We start from the raw sequence: 18539 nt of genomic DNA, 5'->3' as shown, positions 1-18539 counted from the left end.
AAGAAAGGTTCTAGGAGACCAGAAAAGATAGTAACAGCCAAGCAGCCAAGGGCAGTTTGTGGGGTTTTGAAGTCAGAAAGAGGTGAGATTAACAGTTCCTGTGATGACTAGGACTTCTGAATAAGGGAGTGAAAAGGCTGTTTTAAGAAGACCTGAAAGAGTGATGTCAGAAAACATGACAGAATAGAAGATTCCAACAGTCATGGAAACATGGATTTGGCAACCACCACAGAGGAGAACACCTTTATGGGATCCCTGTGGTCTAGCCAAGTGTCCAGCACCTCAGTGGAGTGGAAAATATAAAAAATGGATGCATTGAAGAGAGTGAGAGTAATTTCACTTTACATGATCACTTCTACCCAAGAGAGACCCCTTGGCCTGTAATTCCTCCCAAAGGGAAAAGTGAGGTCAAAGTGAGGACTCAGCTCCCCGACCCTTGTAAGACACTTCCCAGGAGGCTCACTTCTGTCTCACCCAAACCCAAAAAGTTGGATAATAGCTGAATATTCTGGAGACATCTAGGAGCAGGGAGAAGGGAAGGGAATTCAGAGCAACCAGCACAAATTTCTTAATAGTGAGCTATAGATCCTGCTATCAAGCTCACAGACTACCAAGAGACTCTTGCACAACTATTCTCCTGAGGACCTCCGACTATCCAAATCATGCCTTGAGAACCCTGTGTGCCTCCTTGTGGAGGCCCTATGAGCTCCTACAGACAGCACAAAGATCTCAACAGCACGTACAGATCTTAGCAGCTGGCTTGACTCTGATGACTTGGAAGAAAGTACACAACCTTGAACATTTCAGAGGACTATCTACGGAAGATAAATAGGAGGCTTCTGTCAACACCAAGTCTTGCATTTTAGAATAAAGAGAAAGCACACAAGCCTAACATTTGACCCATAAAAAGACACAGGAGGATTGGAGTGGAAACATCCAGAGAAAAGTTCTGAGAGATGTAAAATCTGAAAGTTCTAAAATCTGTAGCTGGGCTCACTAGTTAAGGTCTTTCTCTGCCAAAGTCCTTCAGTAAGGATTATAAGAAGTGACTGCTTTTACAAATGTGAAGATAGCCACACAAAGCTTACAGGAACCTGAAGAATCAAAGAAATATGACACCATCATTAATACAAAAGAAACAGAAAAGATCATAAGAGATCACAATTATATTCCAACAAACTGGATAACTTAGAACAAATAGATAAACTAGAAACATACTCCTACCAAGACTGAATCATGAAAAAAAGGAAAATCTAAACAGATCAAGAGTGAAGAATTTCAATCAGTAATTTAAAAAATCTCCCATAAAAGAAAAGCCCAGGACCAGATAGCTGACTCTCACCAAACTCTTAAAAAAGAATCATTCCAATCCTTCTCAAATCCTTCCCTCCAACATTGAAGATGAGATAATATTTCCAAATTTATTCTACAAGGCTAGAATTACTGTAATATCAAAAGCCAGACAAGGATACTGCAAGAAAACAAAACTACAGGGCAACATCCTTAATGTACATAAATGTAGAAGTTCTCAACAAAAATCCTGGATAACTGAATTTAATAGCACATTAAAAGCATCATATACCAGGATCAAGTGGGATTTACTTGATTCCAACATACACAAATCAATAAATGTGATCCACCATATGCTGCTGCTGTTGCTTAGGCTGGAGGATCTAGCCCACCAGCCTTCTTATAACACAACCTATATCCTTCTGCTTCCATTCCTCCTAAAGTTGCCTGAGTTGGTCCTGCCACCCAGAACCACAAGACTGTTGCTGCTATGGATGCACCATCCTGAAGACCCAGGGCAGCAGCCTTGGAAGTCTATGTGTTGGCCTGCAACCCTTCTCTGCCTCCTCTCCCTGAAAGTCTTTTGCACTGATACTACCACAGTCTCCCCAGCCCAGAGTCCCACCCTAGTGGCATTTGCAATCTCCAGGTGCTTAAGCTTCCACCCCTGCTTCCCAGAGCTACCCAGATGCTGCTTCTGCACGTGTTTTGACTCAGGAACATAGCACAGCCACTACACATATGCTCACAAACAGCTCTAAGGACTCTACCGCCACCTGTACCCAAAGCTAACACCTGAAGATGAGCTTCAGCATTATTGTCAGCTGTATGTACATGCACATCTCTAGTTCAGTTCCCATCTGCCTACACACATGCAAACAGCATAACCCCATACCATCACACTTCCTGACTTCCAAATAGGTTACATACTCAAAAAATCAACTAAAATGGATTAAAGACTTCAATATAACACCTGAAACAATGCAAACCCTAAAAAGAAAAGAAACCCCTCAGGGAGAAGTGTTTTGACATTGATATTAGCAATAATTTTGGATATGACATCAAAGACCTAGGCAACAAAGGCAATAATTAACAAGTATGATTATATCAATCTAAAGTTCTTCTATATAGTAAAGGAAATAATCGACAAAATGAAAAGCAATCATGGATTGGTAGAAAATATTTGCAAACTATATGTCTTCTAAGGGGTTAATATTTAAAATACCTAAGGAATTCATACAACTCAATAGCAAAAAATAAAATCTGATTTTAAAACGTGCAAAGAGGTTCTCAACATCAGGGAAATGAAAATTAAAACCACAATGGGATTCAGTAGTGTTCCCTTATCTGTGGTTTTGCTTTCCAGTTTCAGTAACCCATAGTGACCTATACACTGAAAATATTATGTGGAAAATTCAAAAAATATGTTTTAAATCACACACCATGCTGAGTAGCAGGATGAAATCTTGTGCTGTCTTCATCATGCCCAGAATATTGAATCATTTCTTTGTCCAGTGTATCCATGCTGTATACACTACTTGCCCATTAGTCACTTAGTAGCCATCTCAGTTTTCAGATCTCCCATTGCTGTGTTGCAGTGCTTGTGTTCACATAACCCTTATTTTATTTAAAATGGCCTCAAAGTGCAAGAGTAGTGAGGCTGACAATTCAGATATGCCAAAGAAAAGGTGTAAGTGCTTCCTTATATGAAAAGTGAAAGTTCTCAACTCCATAAGCAAAGGGGAAAAAATTGTGTGCTGAAGTTGCTAAGATCTGTATTAGAAACAAATCTGTGACATTGTGAAGGAAAAAAAAGAAAGTTGTGCTAGTTTAATTGCCGCATCTCAAACTGCAAAACTTATGGCCATAGTGTATGATAAGCGAATTTTATTTAATATGGAGAAGGCATGAAATTCACATGCACACACACATACACACACACAGAGAGAGAGAGAGAGAGAAATGTAGGATTGAGTACTATCTGTGGTTTTAGGCATCCACTATATGTCTCAGAATGCATCCCCTGAAGATCAAAACGCACTACTGTATCACCTCACACCTCTTAGGATGATTATTATCAAAAAAGACAAGAGATAACAAATGTTGGTGAGGATTTGGAGAAAAGGAAACTTGGACAATCTTGGTAGGAATATACATTGGTATAGGCATTATGGAAAACACTATGGAAATATAAGTGATATTTAAAAGTACAATCTTCAGGAAGTGCAAATACTATAATGAGAATTTTAATTAATAGGCCAAATTTAAATATGTCTGAGTTCACTGTTTGTCCTTTGAGCCCATTTTATGGGCCAAAAAAACTAAGAAATATATCATAAGAAAATATGATACAGGTTTGTGTATAATGTTGGAAAACTGGAACTGAATAATAGTAGATTAATTATAGAAGTTACACAGCCTTACAATAAATTACCACATTCCAATAAACCATAAGAATTAGGTTCTACAATTATTAATATGGAAAGCTGAGAACATGATATGTACTCCCATTTATGTGTGCTTGGGCAAAACTGGAAGGATATAATGAGAATGTTAGAAATGTAATGATTTGAGGTTATGGAATAAAAGTCGATCTTCAATTTCTTCTTATAACTTTGTATACTTCTGAATTTTTTCTGCAACACAACTGTACTACATTTATAATTAGAAAAATAAAGCCATTTGAATTTTGAAATTACTTTGACACCTAAAAAGTCCTGGATATATTTTACAGTAAAAGATAAAATGTGCATGACTCTTAAAAATGAAAAAAAGAAGTGAAGGGAGTTGTACAGGGAACTTCTGAATGTAAATCTGTGAAAACCTTAAGGCTGGAGCCCAAGATGCAATTTTCTAACAACTGGTCTGAAGCAGAGTTGTGTAAACCCAGTGCCAGGAGCTAGGCTAAAGGTACTAACTGCTGGCCCTGCCTATGGATGTCTCCTGGAGATGGGATCTTGCATACTAGCTGAGGCTAAAAGCCAGGGAAAGACACAACAGCTAGTACTTCCAACTCATTGGCAGCTCATGATCATTGCCTCTCCTCTTCCACAGATACCTGTCAACTGATGCAAGTGCTATTTTAATAGCTTTAAAATGATCTAGTGTAAATTGCTGACTTGTCATTCCTGGAAGTTAATCTATAGCTCTCAATTAGCTTCAGTTACTATTTACTTCACAAACAGGTTATCAAAGTATAGTATGGCCATGGAGAATGGCCCTGGATTTCTCATTCCCTTTGGTAGTTTCTAATGTGGCAGCTAAAGAAGCTGATGGATTTTTTAAAAAGGCTACAAAAAATATATAAATTGTGAATTTATGTGCACAAACCCATATGATAAGAGGTAGGATGTGGGGGAAAGATCATGGGTATGGGAGAGACAGACTTCTGAGGATAAAACCCAGCTCTGCCATTTAATTGTGTGACTGTGGACAAGTTACTTACCTTTTCATCATCTCAGTTTCTTATCTGAAAAAAATGGGCATCAGGTCTACCTCAGAGGGTGATTTATGAGGACAAAATGGCAAAGTGGTTTATGAGGATAAAATTCATATGGAATGCTTAGAAAAGCACATGGCACATAGTAAGCACTCAATTCATGATAAGTCATAGATGCTAAATGTACAAGTGTTTTGTATAAGGGGTGTGTGTGGTGGAGGGTGTCACTGGCTGGTAGGAAAGCTTGCTGTCATGAATTAGTGATGTACCATGAACTCAGACTGGGAAACCTGGCTTACATGACTGATCTGGCCTCTTGGCATTTGTTTCAAATACCAATGAACAGGAAGGGTACACTTCCAAGTGACTTGGATGCACACTTAAGTGTGTTATGAGGCATATCAAACAATCTGAGCCTATGCTCTGTCTCAGCCACTACTTGGTTGTTTGATTCTGGGAAAGTCATTCACTAAATCACCTTCTCTGTTAAAAGGGGAATATACCTGCCCCCTTTGACTCATCAGGTCAAAGCACATGACAAGCTCATACCCTGGGCAAGGCCAAGGGCTGCTCACTGAACCTAGGTGGTCATGTGATTGAACACTCAACCCAACTCCTGCCCATGATACCTCTTGAGGACATACTTAGAAAACCTACCCAATATTTGACAAAGCTTAACAAACAAAGCTTGAGTTAGGCTTTTTTATAAATACACTTTAAAGAAGGTAGAAGGAGTTTCCATCCCCCAATTGGAAGGAGGATACACCATGTTTGAGTCAGTGGAAAGTGCAGAATCACTCTCAACCTTACTGATGTTGGTCAGAAGCAATTACCTAAACATCCACACTGTGACCGATGGTCAACCAATGGGCACAGAAGGATTTTGCAGCTGGAGTAGTGTGCTTAAAAATTAATTCAACATTAAAAATAACTGAGGCCTTTTGCCAACACAGTATGTCATGTTTATTGGGAGAGTCATAGGTAAGCTTAAAACGTGATGAAGGGGGAAAGACCAGATGCCATCAGTAATGTCAAGAAACAAAATATTTAGCAGTTCTTAGTTTCAAATGTCGCATTTCCATTGCAGTTGAGGAATATATAGGCAACTTGTTGACATATCTGCAATGGGTGAAATTTATTTTTTCAGCAACAGGAAGCACACACATTTAACCAATGACTTTTTAGAACTGTAAACAAAGAAGAAAACTATTTTCATGTAGCTCAGTCAAGAAAATCATTTATACAGATTAAATTGATACAAAATACATTATAAAGAGAACACACATACAAAAGTCATTAAGTTGGTCAGAGAGCAAGGATGTCACAGAACACCACACTGCGAGAACATTGGTGTGAATTCATTTCAGTTGTGAAAGTATGTCCAGAGTTTGAGTAACACATTTACTGAGGTAAAGGCACAATGACTTCGACATAATTAATGGGGAAGAATCCGGACTCCCCACGTATCATTCCTTCATACCAGTTTTCATCTATTTGATTGGTTAATGTAATGATGTCCCCTTCTTTAAATCCTAATTCTCCTTGGTTTTCTGGCTCAAAGTCATAGAGACCACGACAGCAGGGCTGGTCCATGGGAACGTTAGAACCTGTCCGCATGATATGGAGACAAAAAATACAGGTTAACATGACCAATCACCCATGGGAAACTGGAAAATGTGGACACCTCTGGAGAGCACAGTGGGCCTTGGCTTCCTTTCCTGCTGTCCATGGGTGCTGCAGCATGGTCTCTGCCTCATTCTCCAGCTGCCTGAGCACACCTCTGGGCCACAGTGTCTGTCTCCTTTGTCCTCCCAGATAGAGGATACATGCCAAGCCCATCTCCTCAGAGCTGCCACTCAGCTCCGCCTGGAGCCCTAAGGGAGGGGCAGGAGAATGACAAGGCCAACCCCTCCCCATGGGGAGCTTACAGCCTCTTTGTGGAGACTGGATGGTACATAGAAACAGTTAAAGGACAAAGTTGAGAAAGTTAAAGAGAGGAGCAGAGATGCCTAGGTGGTCAGAGACAACTTTCTAGAGCTGGTATAGCCAGGAGCCAGGGCGGGAATGGGCAGAATATTCACAGGTTGAGCCTTACATCTCAAGGTTACCATACAGAGCCTGGAGTTCTCAGACTATTTTAAAACAGTTTTTTTTTTTTTTCTAAAAGGAAAAATTGGTAATCATTAAAGAAGAACTGTAACCCACAAACCTAGAGATAAGCAATGTTAAGCTTTCAGATTCCAGGTGTCATCATGAATGTATTTATACATGTACATTAACATATAGTTGTTTTCATTCAAGAATCTTCTTGTACACAACTATTGTAAGGTGTTTCTGGGTTACTTTTAGTTACTGACCAACTGTCAACTTTACTAATGTAACTCTATTGTTGGATATTTGAGATCCTTTCTTGGTTTTATTTCCTTTCTTTTCCTTTCTCTCTCTTCCTTTCATCATTCCTTCCTTCCTTCTCTCTCATTCTCTTTTGGCTTTCATAGTTAACTCTTTGCAAAATAGTGTAAACCTATATGTACACATATACATACAAACAAGCATAATTTTCCTGAGGATAAATTCCTAGAAAGGGATTTGATGATCATAGAACATTAATTTTTCTAAGATATTTGATATTTGCTATCAATTTATTATTCAATCATTACTTTCTAAAAAAATTTCGGAGCCCATTAGAATACAAATATTGATCCATATTCCCAGCTTATCAACTATTTTTTGTTTGTTTCATTTTTGCTGTTTGTGCTGGTGATGGGACAAGGAATAGAGTTTCTATTGTTTTGACAGGCATCCAGAAATTTAAAACAGAAAAAGCATTAACTTCAGTATCAATGTATCAAGTTTTTCCCACAAAAATCTCATTTTAAGTTTGACTGTTCAAACATACTTTTGAGTATTAATTTTAGGAGATTTTTAAAATGTCTGATCACTTGAAATAACTCACACTGGTTCATATACTACGCTTTTTATCCTATGACTAGATTAAACCTGTTACTATTTTAAGATTTTTGTATCTGTATTTAAAAGTGAAATGATTTTGCTTTTGTATTTTGGTCAGGCATTGGTTCCATAGTGATTTTTAGCTTTATTTTTAAAAATTAGGTATTTCAGGGCTTTGGCTGTAGCTCAGTGGCAGAGTGCTTGCCTAGCATGCATGAGGCACTGGGTTCAATCCTTAGCACCACATAAAAATAAACAAAATAAATCCTAATTCTGTCCATCTCAACTACAAATTTTTTTAAATAATTAAGTATTTCTTCTTTTTCCATTTTCTAAAATATTTACATTTTGAAGCTTAGGGAAAAAAAATGCCTCAAACCGAATAGAGATGCTTTGTATTTTGGTTTAGGGTAATGACTTAGTGTGTCATGGGAGGAGATGGCATCACCCCACAGCAGTTCTCTGTAGCCTCCAAAGATCTCAGGAAATGCCACCATTACCTGTGAAGGAGTGGAAAGTGAGCCACAGGCAGGAGCCGAGGGCCTCTGGCCAAGAGAGATGGTGCCTCACGTGGAGGAGATTGGGGACATGGAAGCCAAAGTTGAGGTCAAAGTGAGACATGATTGTCTTTGAAGATAGGGCCATCTCAGAGAAGCTCACACCTGTCTACGTGGAAACCATCATATTGATGGACCCAGGCAACTAAGAGGAGGTCAGGGAAGCCTCCCGCCACCAGCAGCTGCCTGGCTATGTTGATGCTCCTCTAAGTCACAACATAGGCAAAAAGAGACCTGAAAAGGAAGAGGAGGGTGACAGTCCAGAGTAACATCCTTCAAGAAGAAGGTTTAATCCTTTCCCAGAACTGAAATATCTGATATATTTTTCTTATTTCAGCTCTCCTATTTTATGCTTTACATTTTTATTTCCTTTTTTCTATTATTATGAAACCCTTTTTCTCCTTAGACTTCGAACAAGAACTGAAACAAATTCTGCAAGAGATTATGGGCCTTCCTCACCAATCCAAGTAAAGAGAGAGAGAAAGAGAGAAGGAGAGGGGAAATTGGGGTATTTTTGTGGTTTAACAAATGAGAAGTCTCTTTGTCCTGGGGAAGGACAGGGGTCAGCAGCATTGTGGGGAGAGGAAGGGAAGGGTCCAGGGAGGGTCCAGGAGGGGAGTTTTCCTGCTGTGACAAGGATTTTATGTTGGTTTCAGTGGCATGAAATTCACTGAGTAGTGTCCATTTCACCCATTTTCATGACTGACAGGGAAGTCCTCAAGTTCCACCAACTGCCTACAACCTTATCAACACTCTGGCCATGTCTACTTGAGAGGGAGTACACAAGACCAGATTCACCCAAGGGGCTCTAATTGGTGAAGTTCCCCACGGGACATTTAGGAGGCTCCCCACCGCCTTTCGAAGGCAATAGTTCTCAACTAGGTAGCATATTAAACAGGCCTCTGAAGGGGTGAACACCATATCAACTAAATCAGATTCTCTGGCGATGGAACTGGAATAGCAGTATGTTTTCAAACTTTCCAGATCTTTCCAATGTCCTGGGGCAGTTGAGGATCACCAGTGTAATGGCCCTCCCCTTCCTCCATGTTCTTTTCCCAGAGCTTGGAAATGTTGAGGAACTTCAACGGAAGGGGAAAGGAAAGGTGGTGGGGAGGGGAAAGGAAAGGTGGTGGGGAAGGGCTCTTGTTCCTCTCCAGGAGGCTGCTCCCACCCATGTGGCAACCTACAGGCAGGGCAGCCTCTTAACTTCTAGGACCTCTTTGATGTTTCTAGCATTTGGATTGCTCCTTTCATGAGAGACCTCATCCTAGCCTAAGTCTGTATATTTCTTCTGTCTTGACGATGAGAGTTTGGGCATAGGAGGATTTAAATACTAGGGCTTAGTTCATTATTTTGAATTCAAACAGAATAACATTCAACAATGTCAAAACATTGGGGAACTGAGGGTTTCCAACATAAAACTTTTCATTTGTGTTTGGCTACACAGTATTTATCTGGGTGGGTAGAGGTAAGACGTTGAAAACCCAAGGCGATTTGAGCCCCGAGTAAAGTCAGTTTTATTAATGTACAACTATTTTAATGTGGCATATAAAAAATGGTTAGTATTCTTTTAGCATTTCTCCATCTACCAGTTTTTAACACACTAGTCAGGTTCCAAACCACATGGTAGTCTCAAGAAGCTTTTCCTTGAACACGGAATGTTAATGCTAGAAGGGAATTTGGCAGTCTTCCATGAACCTACCCCCTTTATTTTTTAAATTTTGGGAGACCCTGAGGATTCAACCTAGGGGTGCTCTACCACTCAGCTACATTCCCAATCCTTTTTTTTTTTTAGAACAGGGTCTCCCTATGTTGCTGAGGGTGGCCTTCAACTTGTAATGCTCTTGCCTCAGCCTCCTGAGCAGCTAGAGTTACAGGTATGTGCCACTGTGCCCAGATCCCCTTTTTGAAGAGTGGAAATGGTTTCAAGAAGTCACAATGGCCTGACCCCCAAACAAATGGTGAATCTAGAACAAGACACCACAGTCCAGACCCCAGAGTGCCACCTGTATAACCCATGACACTGCCGAGGGTTGTTAAGATATTTCGGGACTATCACACTAAGAGGCTAACTCTATTTTTTCTTCGTATTATTATATAAGCCACCAGCAATGACCAAAACAAATACTAAATACAGGCATGCACTTATCCAAGCCAATCACCTGGGTGTGCATACATGTGCACACTGCATGCACTTACTGAATATATCAGGGAAAAGACACATTCCTCATCATTCGAGGCAAGGGACAACAGCCAGCCTGCACACTTAGATACTCTGAGAGCAAAAGCGAGACTGGCACTCATATTATACTCCATCAGCAAATAAGCCCCAGATACAATATCTCTCTGGAGACCACCAAGTGGAAAGACCCAAGAGTTCCCCACCTCAAGTGACATACGTACCTGGATTCCATACACATCTGCACGGCCCCAACACTGAGCACAATTCCTAGCAGCAACAGGCACTTGATAAATTCATGCCAGCCAGAGCTCAGACTGGCTGACCCAAATTACATATATAGCAGGATGATATTTTGAAACACCATTCAATGCTGGGGCCCACAACCCAAAAAACTATGGTCTCCCTTGAGGGGGAGTATAGAACCTGGACATGAACAAAGCAGTAATGTTTGGCTTTTAAGTTCCAAAATAATGCCACTTCAGCTGTGAAATGTTGCAAACCAAGGCAGAGCAGGTAGGTTTTTATGAAAGAGAAAGAGAAAGAAGTTTTGGGTTCTAAGAACCAAAGTTTGGAGGCCTCAGAGACTAGAGGATGTTTTTACAAGCCATGGAGAGGGAAAGGCTGTTTCCTGACATTCAGAGAAGAGATATATGTTCCTCCTAGAGGGGGAAAGGGCCTGGTGAGAGAAGGTAGGTGAGATGGTTGAAATCTCTCTGGATTTCACCCCCAGCCAGATGGTCTTAAGCCCCACTCTCCAACGGAACCTGGGAGAACACAGGCTCCCCACAGCGCTCTGGACCAACAAGGTAACCCGGTGCCCAGCAGAAATATTAGGGTGGTTTTATTAAGCAGAGAGGGCTGAGGGAGCCACATCCTTCACTTCCCATGAATTACCATTCAAATCCCCTCAAGTGCCAGCAGGAGATGAGGAAAGGCCAAGGGGCTGATTAGGCCAGAGGCCACCTGTGGGCAGGTACGCGCGCAGGCTCAGGATGTAGACTTTCTACAACCCAGCCCAAGACCCAGGCCTCCTGGGTCAAGTCACCTCAGCTGTGGACACAAGCCTCCTTGCCAGCCACCCATGGCACTTCACAAACTCCCTGGCTCACCCAAACATCATCTTGGTGTACATGAAGAGGAGGAGAAAAACCAACATCCCTGATAGGGAGTTTCCGATATGAATTGACTGAGTTTAAGTCCTAAATCAACTAAATAATAAATACATCATCTACGCTTTCTATTGGAAGAGAATGAATTACCTTGAAAGGCAAGATTATTTTTTTCTGCCATTAGAAGAAATGGAAAAAATATTTTTGTTTTTTGGCCAACAGTAGAAATGGAAAAAAGATTAAGTTGTTTCCACCACCATTGGTTTAAAGGAACGAGCAAGTTCAGCTTAGTTGAGAGAAAGTTTCTGCCCACCTGAGTGACAGAGGCTGAATTTCCCCTTGATATGAAAGAAGTCAACCATGGAAGGAACACAAATCCAGGCAGAAGGGGCTCTTCAGTGGGATCGTTCAAACTGTATTAGACATAAGCACTGCAAGGTGCCCCAGGGCCTGGCTTCCCACCACCAGAAGCCAGCACCTTTCCCAAAACTTCCTTTAAAAATAATCAGCCCTACTCTGCATCCCATTTTGTTGACAACCCATTCCTTCTATGTCCCCAGCTCCCCCCAAGTCCTGTGGCTGTTCCTCATCCATCTCCACCTTTCTGCTCTCTCACCTACAGGACTTGGCTCCTAAAACCACTGAGAAAGTGCACATGAGCCCTCGCTAGCCGATGTGGATCTCCCTGCTATAGAAATAGCCAGTGAGGCCCACAACCCTATGCCGTCCAGCGAGGAGGCTGCAGCCCACTCCTGCCCTCCCAAAGAGCCCATATTTATTTTCTCTTACTCCGGAGAACTGGCTTTAATGAAACATGAGAGCAGAGGTGGGAAAAACACAGTCTTCCTTGTTAAAGTACTGAAACAAAGATTATTTTAACAGAGAAAAGGGAGTGACCCTGTTAAATATTTCTTATTCAAGCTCTGATCCACACCATTAACAGAGAGAGAGAGAAGGAGAGAGAGACCCTATCACAAGGATTTTAAGATGACTAGACAATAAACACTTTATCAGCAACACAATAGGAAGGGAAACCATGTTCTCATGAAAATAAATTTCACTCCCCTCCTGGCACTACTGTGGTCCTGTTTCTAAGAATATAGGGTCCCCTCTTATTTTAACTACAGGAAAATTCAGTATGGGTTCCTCAGTGGCCCCTGACTAAAGAAAAGATACAAGCAGCCCATGACCTGGTCAAACAACAATTAGCGGAAGGACATATACAACCTTCTGTATCTCCCCATAATACTCCCATTTTTGTCATCAAAAAGAAATCTGGTAAATGGAGATTATTGCAAGATTTAAGAGCCATTAATAATGAGATGGTTATTATGGGACCTGCTCAATCAGGGATTCCTCAATTGTCTGCTTTGCCAAAAACCTGGTATGTTTTAGTTATAGATATTAAAGATTGTTTTTTTTCAATTCCAATTCATCCTGAGGATAGTCCACGTTTTGCATTTACTATCCCTGCATTAAATCATGAAGGTCCTGATCAGAGATATGAATGGAAAGTACTCCCTCAAGGGATGGCTAACAGCCCAACTATGTGTCAAATTTATGTTAACAAAGTAATCCAGCCACTTAGAAATCAAAATCCTGAACTACAAATATTTCACTATATGGATGATGTATTATTAGCACACAAAGATAAAAACACATTGCTAGAATGTTATGCCACACTTACAAACTTATTAAAAAATTATAATCTAGAGATAGCAATAGATGAAGTACAATTAAATTTTCCAATTAATTATTTAGGAGTTCTATTATCCTCAACCATGGTCCGTCCACCAAAAATTCAAATACGAGTAGATCAACTCAAATCACTTAATGACTTTCAAAAGTTATTAGGAGACATAAATTGGATAAGGCCTTATTTAGGTATACCAACAGGAGAGTTAGGACCTTTATTTGATATCCTAAAATGTCCATCAGAACCAAATTCACCCCGAATGTTAACACCTGAAGCAAGAAAGGCATTAAAAATCATTGAAACATATATGGAAAATATGCATTTGGATAGAATTGATATAAGTTTGCCTTTATTATTTATTGTACTACCAACAAAAAATATTCCTACAGGAGTATTTTGGCAAGAAGGTCCATTATTATGGATACATTTATCTTATTCTCCTAACACTATTCTTACTAGGTATCCTGAGGCTGTAGGACAATTAATACTCAAAGGAATAAAAGCAGCAAAGGGAGTGTTTGGAATTTCTCCCAATAAAATTATTACTCCATATACTATGAATCAAACTGATGAGTTAGCTAATGAGTTAAATACTTGGGCAATAATCATGTGCAAATCTAATGTTTCATTTGATAACCACTTACCATCTAATCCTTTATTGTCTTTTTGGTCATTGCATCCTGTAATTTTTCATTTTTGAGTGCCCTCCCCACAACTTCACTCTTTTTTGCCCAAGTCCCTGCTGCAAAGACTTCCTCACATATATCAGCACTGAACACATTTTATTTAGGTGGTGGTCATCCTGCACCACATTCCTCAGCGCCACTCAGCTATGGGGATGAAGTCATACCTCTCAGTTTCAGCGTTTACCATGTGCAGAGGCAATGTTCTAATACCTCACAGATATTAATGGATTTAATTTCCAGAGAAATCCCATGTTTAGGTAACATCATATTCCCCAATTTAAGGGATGGAGAAACTGAGGTTCAACATGATTAAACAGCAGTGCTGGGATCCAACTTGTCAGGTCCAGAGTCTGCACTCTTGATCACTATGCCATGTGCTCTTTCTGATAACTATCAGTACGTGAAGTTTTCCCCTCTCTGTTCTTCAGCCAAAGGAGAGGTCCATCAGCTGGGCTTGGAATGAGTCTTTGGGTCCTCAGCTGGGCACTTTCAAGGGAGCTCCCAGGCCAGGTCAGCTAATGACCTGAGGAGGGCTCTGTGTCTTTTAGTAAGAGCATTCTCCACCTAAATCCTACCCTGATTCTCTGGGCTTTGGCCCAGGACCCACCTAGTCCTACTCCACCTTGAGATGTGTTCTTGACTTCTCCTCTATCCTGCCTTCCTCTGCCTGAGCTCCTACATCAAAGTGAGCCACTTAAGGCTTCAATTTAAAGCAATGTCTACTCCAGTGGTGGGTTAGACACTAGAGTAGACACAGCATCCTATTAAGGGAGTGGCATTTGTGCAGCTTGGCCTTCTCATTCATTCTCCTTCTCTTTGTCCTGTGCCAGGATCTATAAGCTGTTCTCATTTCTAATGAGAGAAGGGAAAGTAGGAGAGGTCAGTGGGGCAAGGGGACTCCTCCTCTCTATAGCACTAAAAATCACAGTTCTTTTATTGTACTTGAACTTGAGTTATTTTCAGACCATCAAAGGAGCCCATGACTTTCTCTTCTCTGCTGCCCTTGACTTGGGGGAATCTCATGGCCTGGGAGCATTTGGTCAGAGCATCCCTATTGAAAGGCAAACCTGACCCCCCACATACACACCTGCTTTGGAGGGAGAAAGGGGATGGAGAGAGACGTCATTCACACAACTGCTGTCAACATGAGTCCCTGTCGTAGTACAAGGTACGGAGTGAGTCTCCAGGAAGCTACTGACCTGAGGAGGGCTCTGTGTCTTTTAGTAACTGCCCCAGAATGCTGTGCCTTGTGAGTTTTTGTTCCTGCTTTTTATAGTTTTTCTCTTGCCTCCCTTGTAGTCAGGCTGCGACCTGTCACTTTTTCCTGCTGTCAGTGGGCCTCCCCGAAGCAGTCCCTTGGGCCTTTCTAATATGCTGGTTCCAGTCTGCTGTAGGCTGGGAAATCAGATAACCAATTATGTAGCATTAACAGCTGCTATACTGTGGGTGCTTACTCTGTAGCAAGTACCATGCCCAGTACCTCTAACTTACATGATCTAATTTAATCCTTAGAATAATCCTTTGCAGGGCTGGGATTGTAGCTCAGTGGTAGAGTGCTTGCCTCGCATGCATGAGTTCGATCCTCAGCACCACATAGAAATAAATAAATAAAAATAAAGATATTGTGTCCATCTACAAATATATATATATATATATATATATATATATATATATATATATACACATAGACATATGTGTGGTATGTGTGTGCATGTATATGTGTGTGTGTGTGTGTATATATATATATATATATATATATATATACACACACATATGAAAAATCCTTTGCAATAGGAGTCATAATCCCATTCTTTACATGACAAAATTGAGACCCAGAAGTATGAAGTGACAGAGCTGGGATCTGGGTTTCCCTCTAACTCCATGGCCCCCTTCACTCCTTCTGGCTGGGTGGGCTCATTTTCCACTCACTTCCTGGTCTGATACTCAGAAGTTTAAAGGTCTTTTCTTATTATTTATGCTACTGCCAGGGGCACTAAAGAACAAAAAGGAAGGTACTTATTAATGGGTAGAGTTAGCATCCAATCAAGAATGGAATCTAAGTGTCTTTCTGGAAGCTTTGGTTCCACAAGCAAGATCATCCTGACATTTGAGGATACTTGTGACATCAGGCCAAATGGTTCATCTCCTATCTTGTTGGGGCAAAGAACTGATTTGGCACTTTTAAGGTTACTTCTGGCTCAGACTCATTCTCAAACACTTGCCAAGTACACACATACTTTCTTTCTCTTTAGCTGACCCAGACACAACATTGCTGTATAGTTCTGATAAATACCACAAAACCATTTTGTTTACCATTTCTAAAATACCGCTTGGGCCCATGGTAAAAGTGCACTGGATAGAAACTTGAGATCCCTGAGTCCTACCTCTGAATAAGGTCATCTTTGGGCCCCAATTTCTTTATCTGCAAATTTTCAGTCATAATCTAAGATATGTAAGTTGAAAACTACTGAGAAAAGCTAGTAAAGTCTATAAACTGTCTTTCTAGAAATAACATCCACAGGATGTGCTTATCCACAGGAAATAGGATTGATGGAAATTACTTGTCAATAGAACTCAAGTTTAATCATTGTAATCTATAAAAATAAGCATGTGTGATTTGTTTTAAATTCAATACCAATCCTTCACCATTCACACGGGTTATATTACTTTGGATTAACTAGTAGAGCTTGTGCCCTTCATTCTACAAAGTCTTGACTTGTTTGCTGAGATGGCTCAGGCAGATACCTCAGAAGCTGCAGCCCATTTACTTATTAAAACTTCCTGAGAAGTGACAGATGTAGTTTTCTGGTCCCTGGCACAGGAATTGGCTTTCAGGTGGTACTTGGTTTAGCCTGATCCATGTCTTTTAAATAAGGTGGATTAGTTGCCAATATGGAAAAATCAGGAGATTGAACATAAACATATGATTTCTGGCTCCTCTTGAAAAAAAGCAGAAAGACTGGCTATTCTGGGTCCACATTCTTAGGCAAGGGAAAGCGGCTATAGACTATTGGTCACCCACTTTGGACAGGGCAAATGATTCCTACTAAGCTAGAGACTTGCCTCTCTCTGTTAAGCTCCTGACTGGGAGACTTGGTGTTGTTACCAGGCCTGTGCAATTGTCTTACACTTTTCCTATTCTCTCATTCCCAAAATCTGGAGAGTTTGTAGCCACACCCACTGGACAACTCCAGAGGCTATCATTCATGTGGATTCGAACTGGAGTTCCCTGGAACAGTGCTACATGGCTGTACTGTTTGTAATCCCTGGAAACATATTGACTTCTATACTATTTTTAAAAAATAATTGAATATAATAATTTTAGATGATGGGATTTTAAATGTTCATTCAAAGATTAAATACATTATTACAAAACACATATTAAGATGTTAAGATAGATACTCAGCATTTGAGATGATATATCATATAACTATTTCAGCTAAGTCATACTAAAACTTCTACAGCTAAGTTAGAAGTCATATAGCTTTTCAAAAACTCCTTTTGCATAGTATTTGGAAGAATTATGGGAAATCATTCTCTGCAGTGAGAAAAAAAACCTTCCCCTTCAAATCTTCTTTCAGTTTGGAAAATAAAAGGAGTCTTTCTTTATTTCCCTCATCAATGGCTACTGATTAACAATTGTAAACAAAGCTCACACTTTAATTTTTTAAAAATATTTTTAAATATAGAAAACATTAAGTACTTAACCTATACACTTCTCCAATTTTTAAAATATTTTTAGTTGTAGTGGACATGATAAATTTTATTTAGTTATTTATTTTTATGCGGTGCTGAGGATCAAACCCAGCACCTCACACATGCTAAGCGAGCCCTCTGCTGCTGAGCCACAACCCGAGCCCCCCCCGCCCCCGACTTCTCCAATTTTTAAGAATTCTAAGTACTCACAAAAGATGAACATTGCAGTCACAGAATTAAGAGTTGGAAACTACATTAAAATTCATTAAGTCTAATCCCTTCATTTAGGGACAACTTCAAATCAGTCTAGAGATGTTAAGAAACTCACCCAAGTCACACACACAGCTAATGAATATGAGAATCTGAACTACAATGTGCCACTCCTTTCTACATGTTTGTGTCTCTCTTGTCCATAAACCCTGTCTCTGAATTCTGAACCACTGGACATGGTCTACATTAGTGGATGAGGGGGAAAGCAGGAAAGGAGGAGAAAAAAAGATGGGGAAAAGAAAAGAGGAGAAAAGTAAGAACTTGCTGACTGAACAAACTCCATTTTCACTGCTCTGTGAAATTTTAATTTCCTCTTTGGAAATGTAGGTTTAAAAAAAAAGGTATGTTTCTATTTGCAAAGTGCTCGTCTTCTTTAATTTTTAAATCTCACATTTCACTTCTGAATCAATGTTTATTTTTTAGCGTAATCCTAGAGATTTTGTACCAATGAGACGAATGACTTAGGCTCTAGAAATTATTTCTGAGCAGGCTTCGAAGTGTCAAGAAATTTATAAAAGTCTCTTTTATACCTAAAGAGAGTTAGAATGTCTTAATACAAGTCATTTGAGAGATTTATTTTGCCTCACTCTGACACGCCTGTAGCACACATTTGGAATGCACATTTGTTAACGAATCTCAGCCTTTTCTACATTTTTAAAGTA

The 18539-nt window shown here is 40.1% G+C and overlaps 1 protein-coding gene across 2 annotated transcripts in view; it reads right to left on the bottom strand.

The window, feature by feature from the left end:
• Nucleotides 1–5668: 5668 nt before the first annotated feature.
• Nucleotides 5669–18539, bottom strand: part of Sh3gl3 (SH3 domain containing GRB2 like 3, endophilin A3) — a 153196-nt gene continuing 140325 nt past the window's right edge. For both annotated transcript variants that reach the window (XM_046438911.2, XM_058577571.1), the window contains one exon: nt 5669–6336. In XM_046438911.2, coding sequence (XP_046294867.1) covers nt 6131–6336 — 206 coding nt within the window. In that variant the 3' untranslated portion in view covers nt 5669–6130. The remainder of the gene's footprint in view (nt 6337–18539) is intronic.

Source organism: Marmota monax, unplaced genomic scaffold (genome assembly GCF_021218885.2).
Source record: "Marmota monax isolate L192 unplaced genomic scaffold, Marmota_monax_Labrador192_F-V1.1 WCK01_AAM20220418_F8-fsc00005, whole genome shotgun sequence".
NCBI lineage: Eukaryota > Metazoa > Chordata > Mammalia > Rodentia > Sciuridae > Marmota > Marmota monax.
The sequence above is the reverse complement of the archived record's forward strand: the minus strand, read 5'-3'. Positions and strand labels throughout refer to the sequence as shown.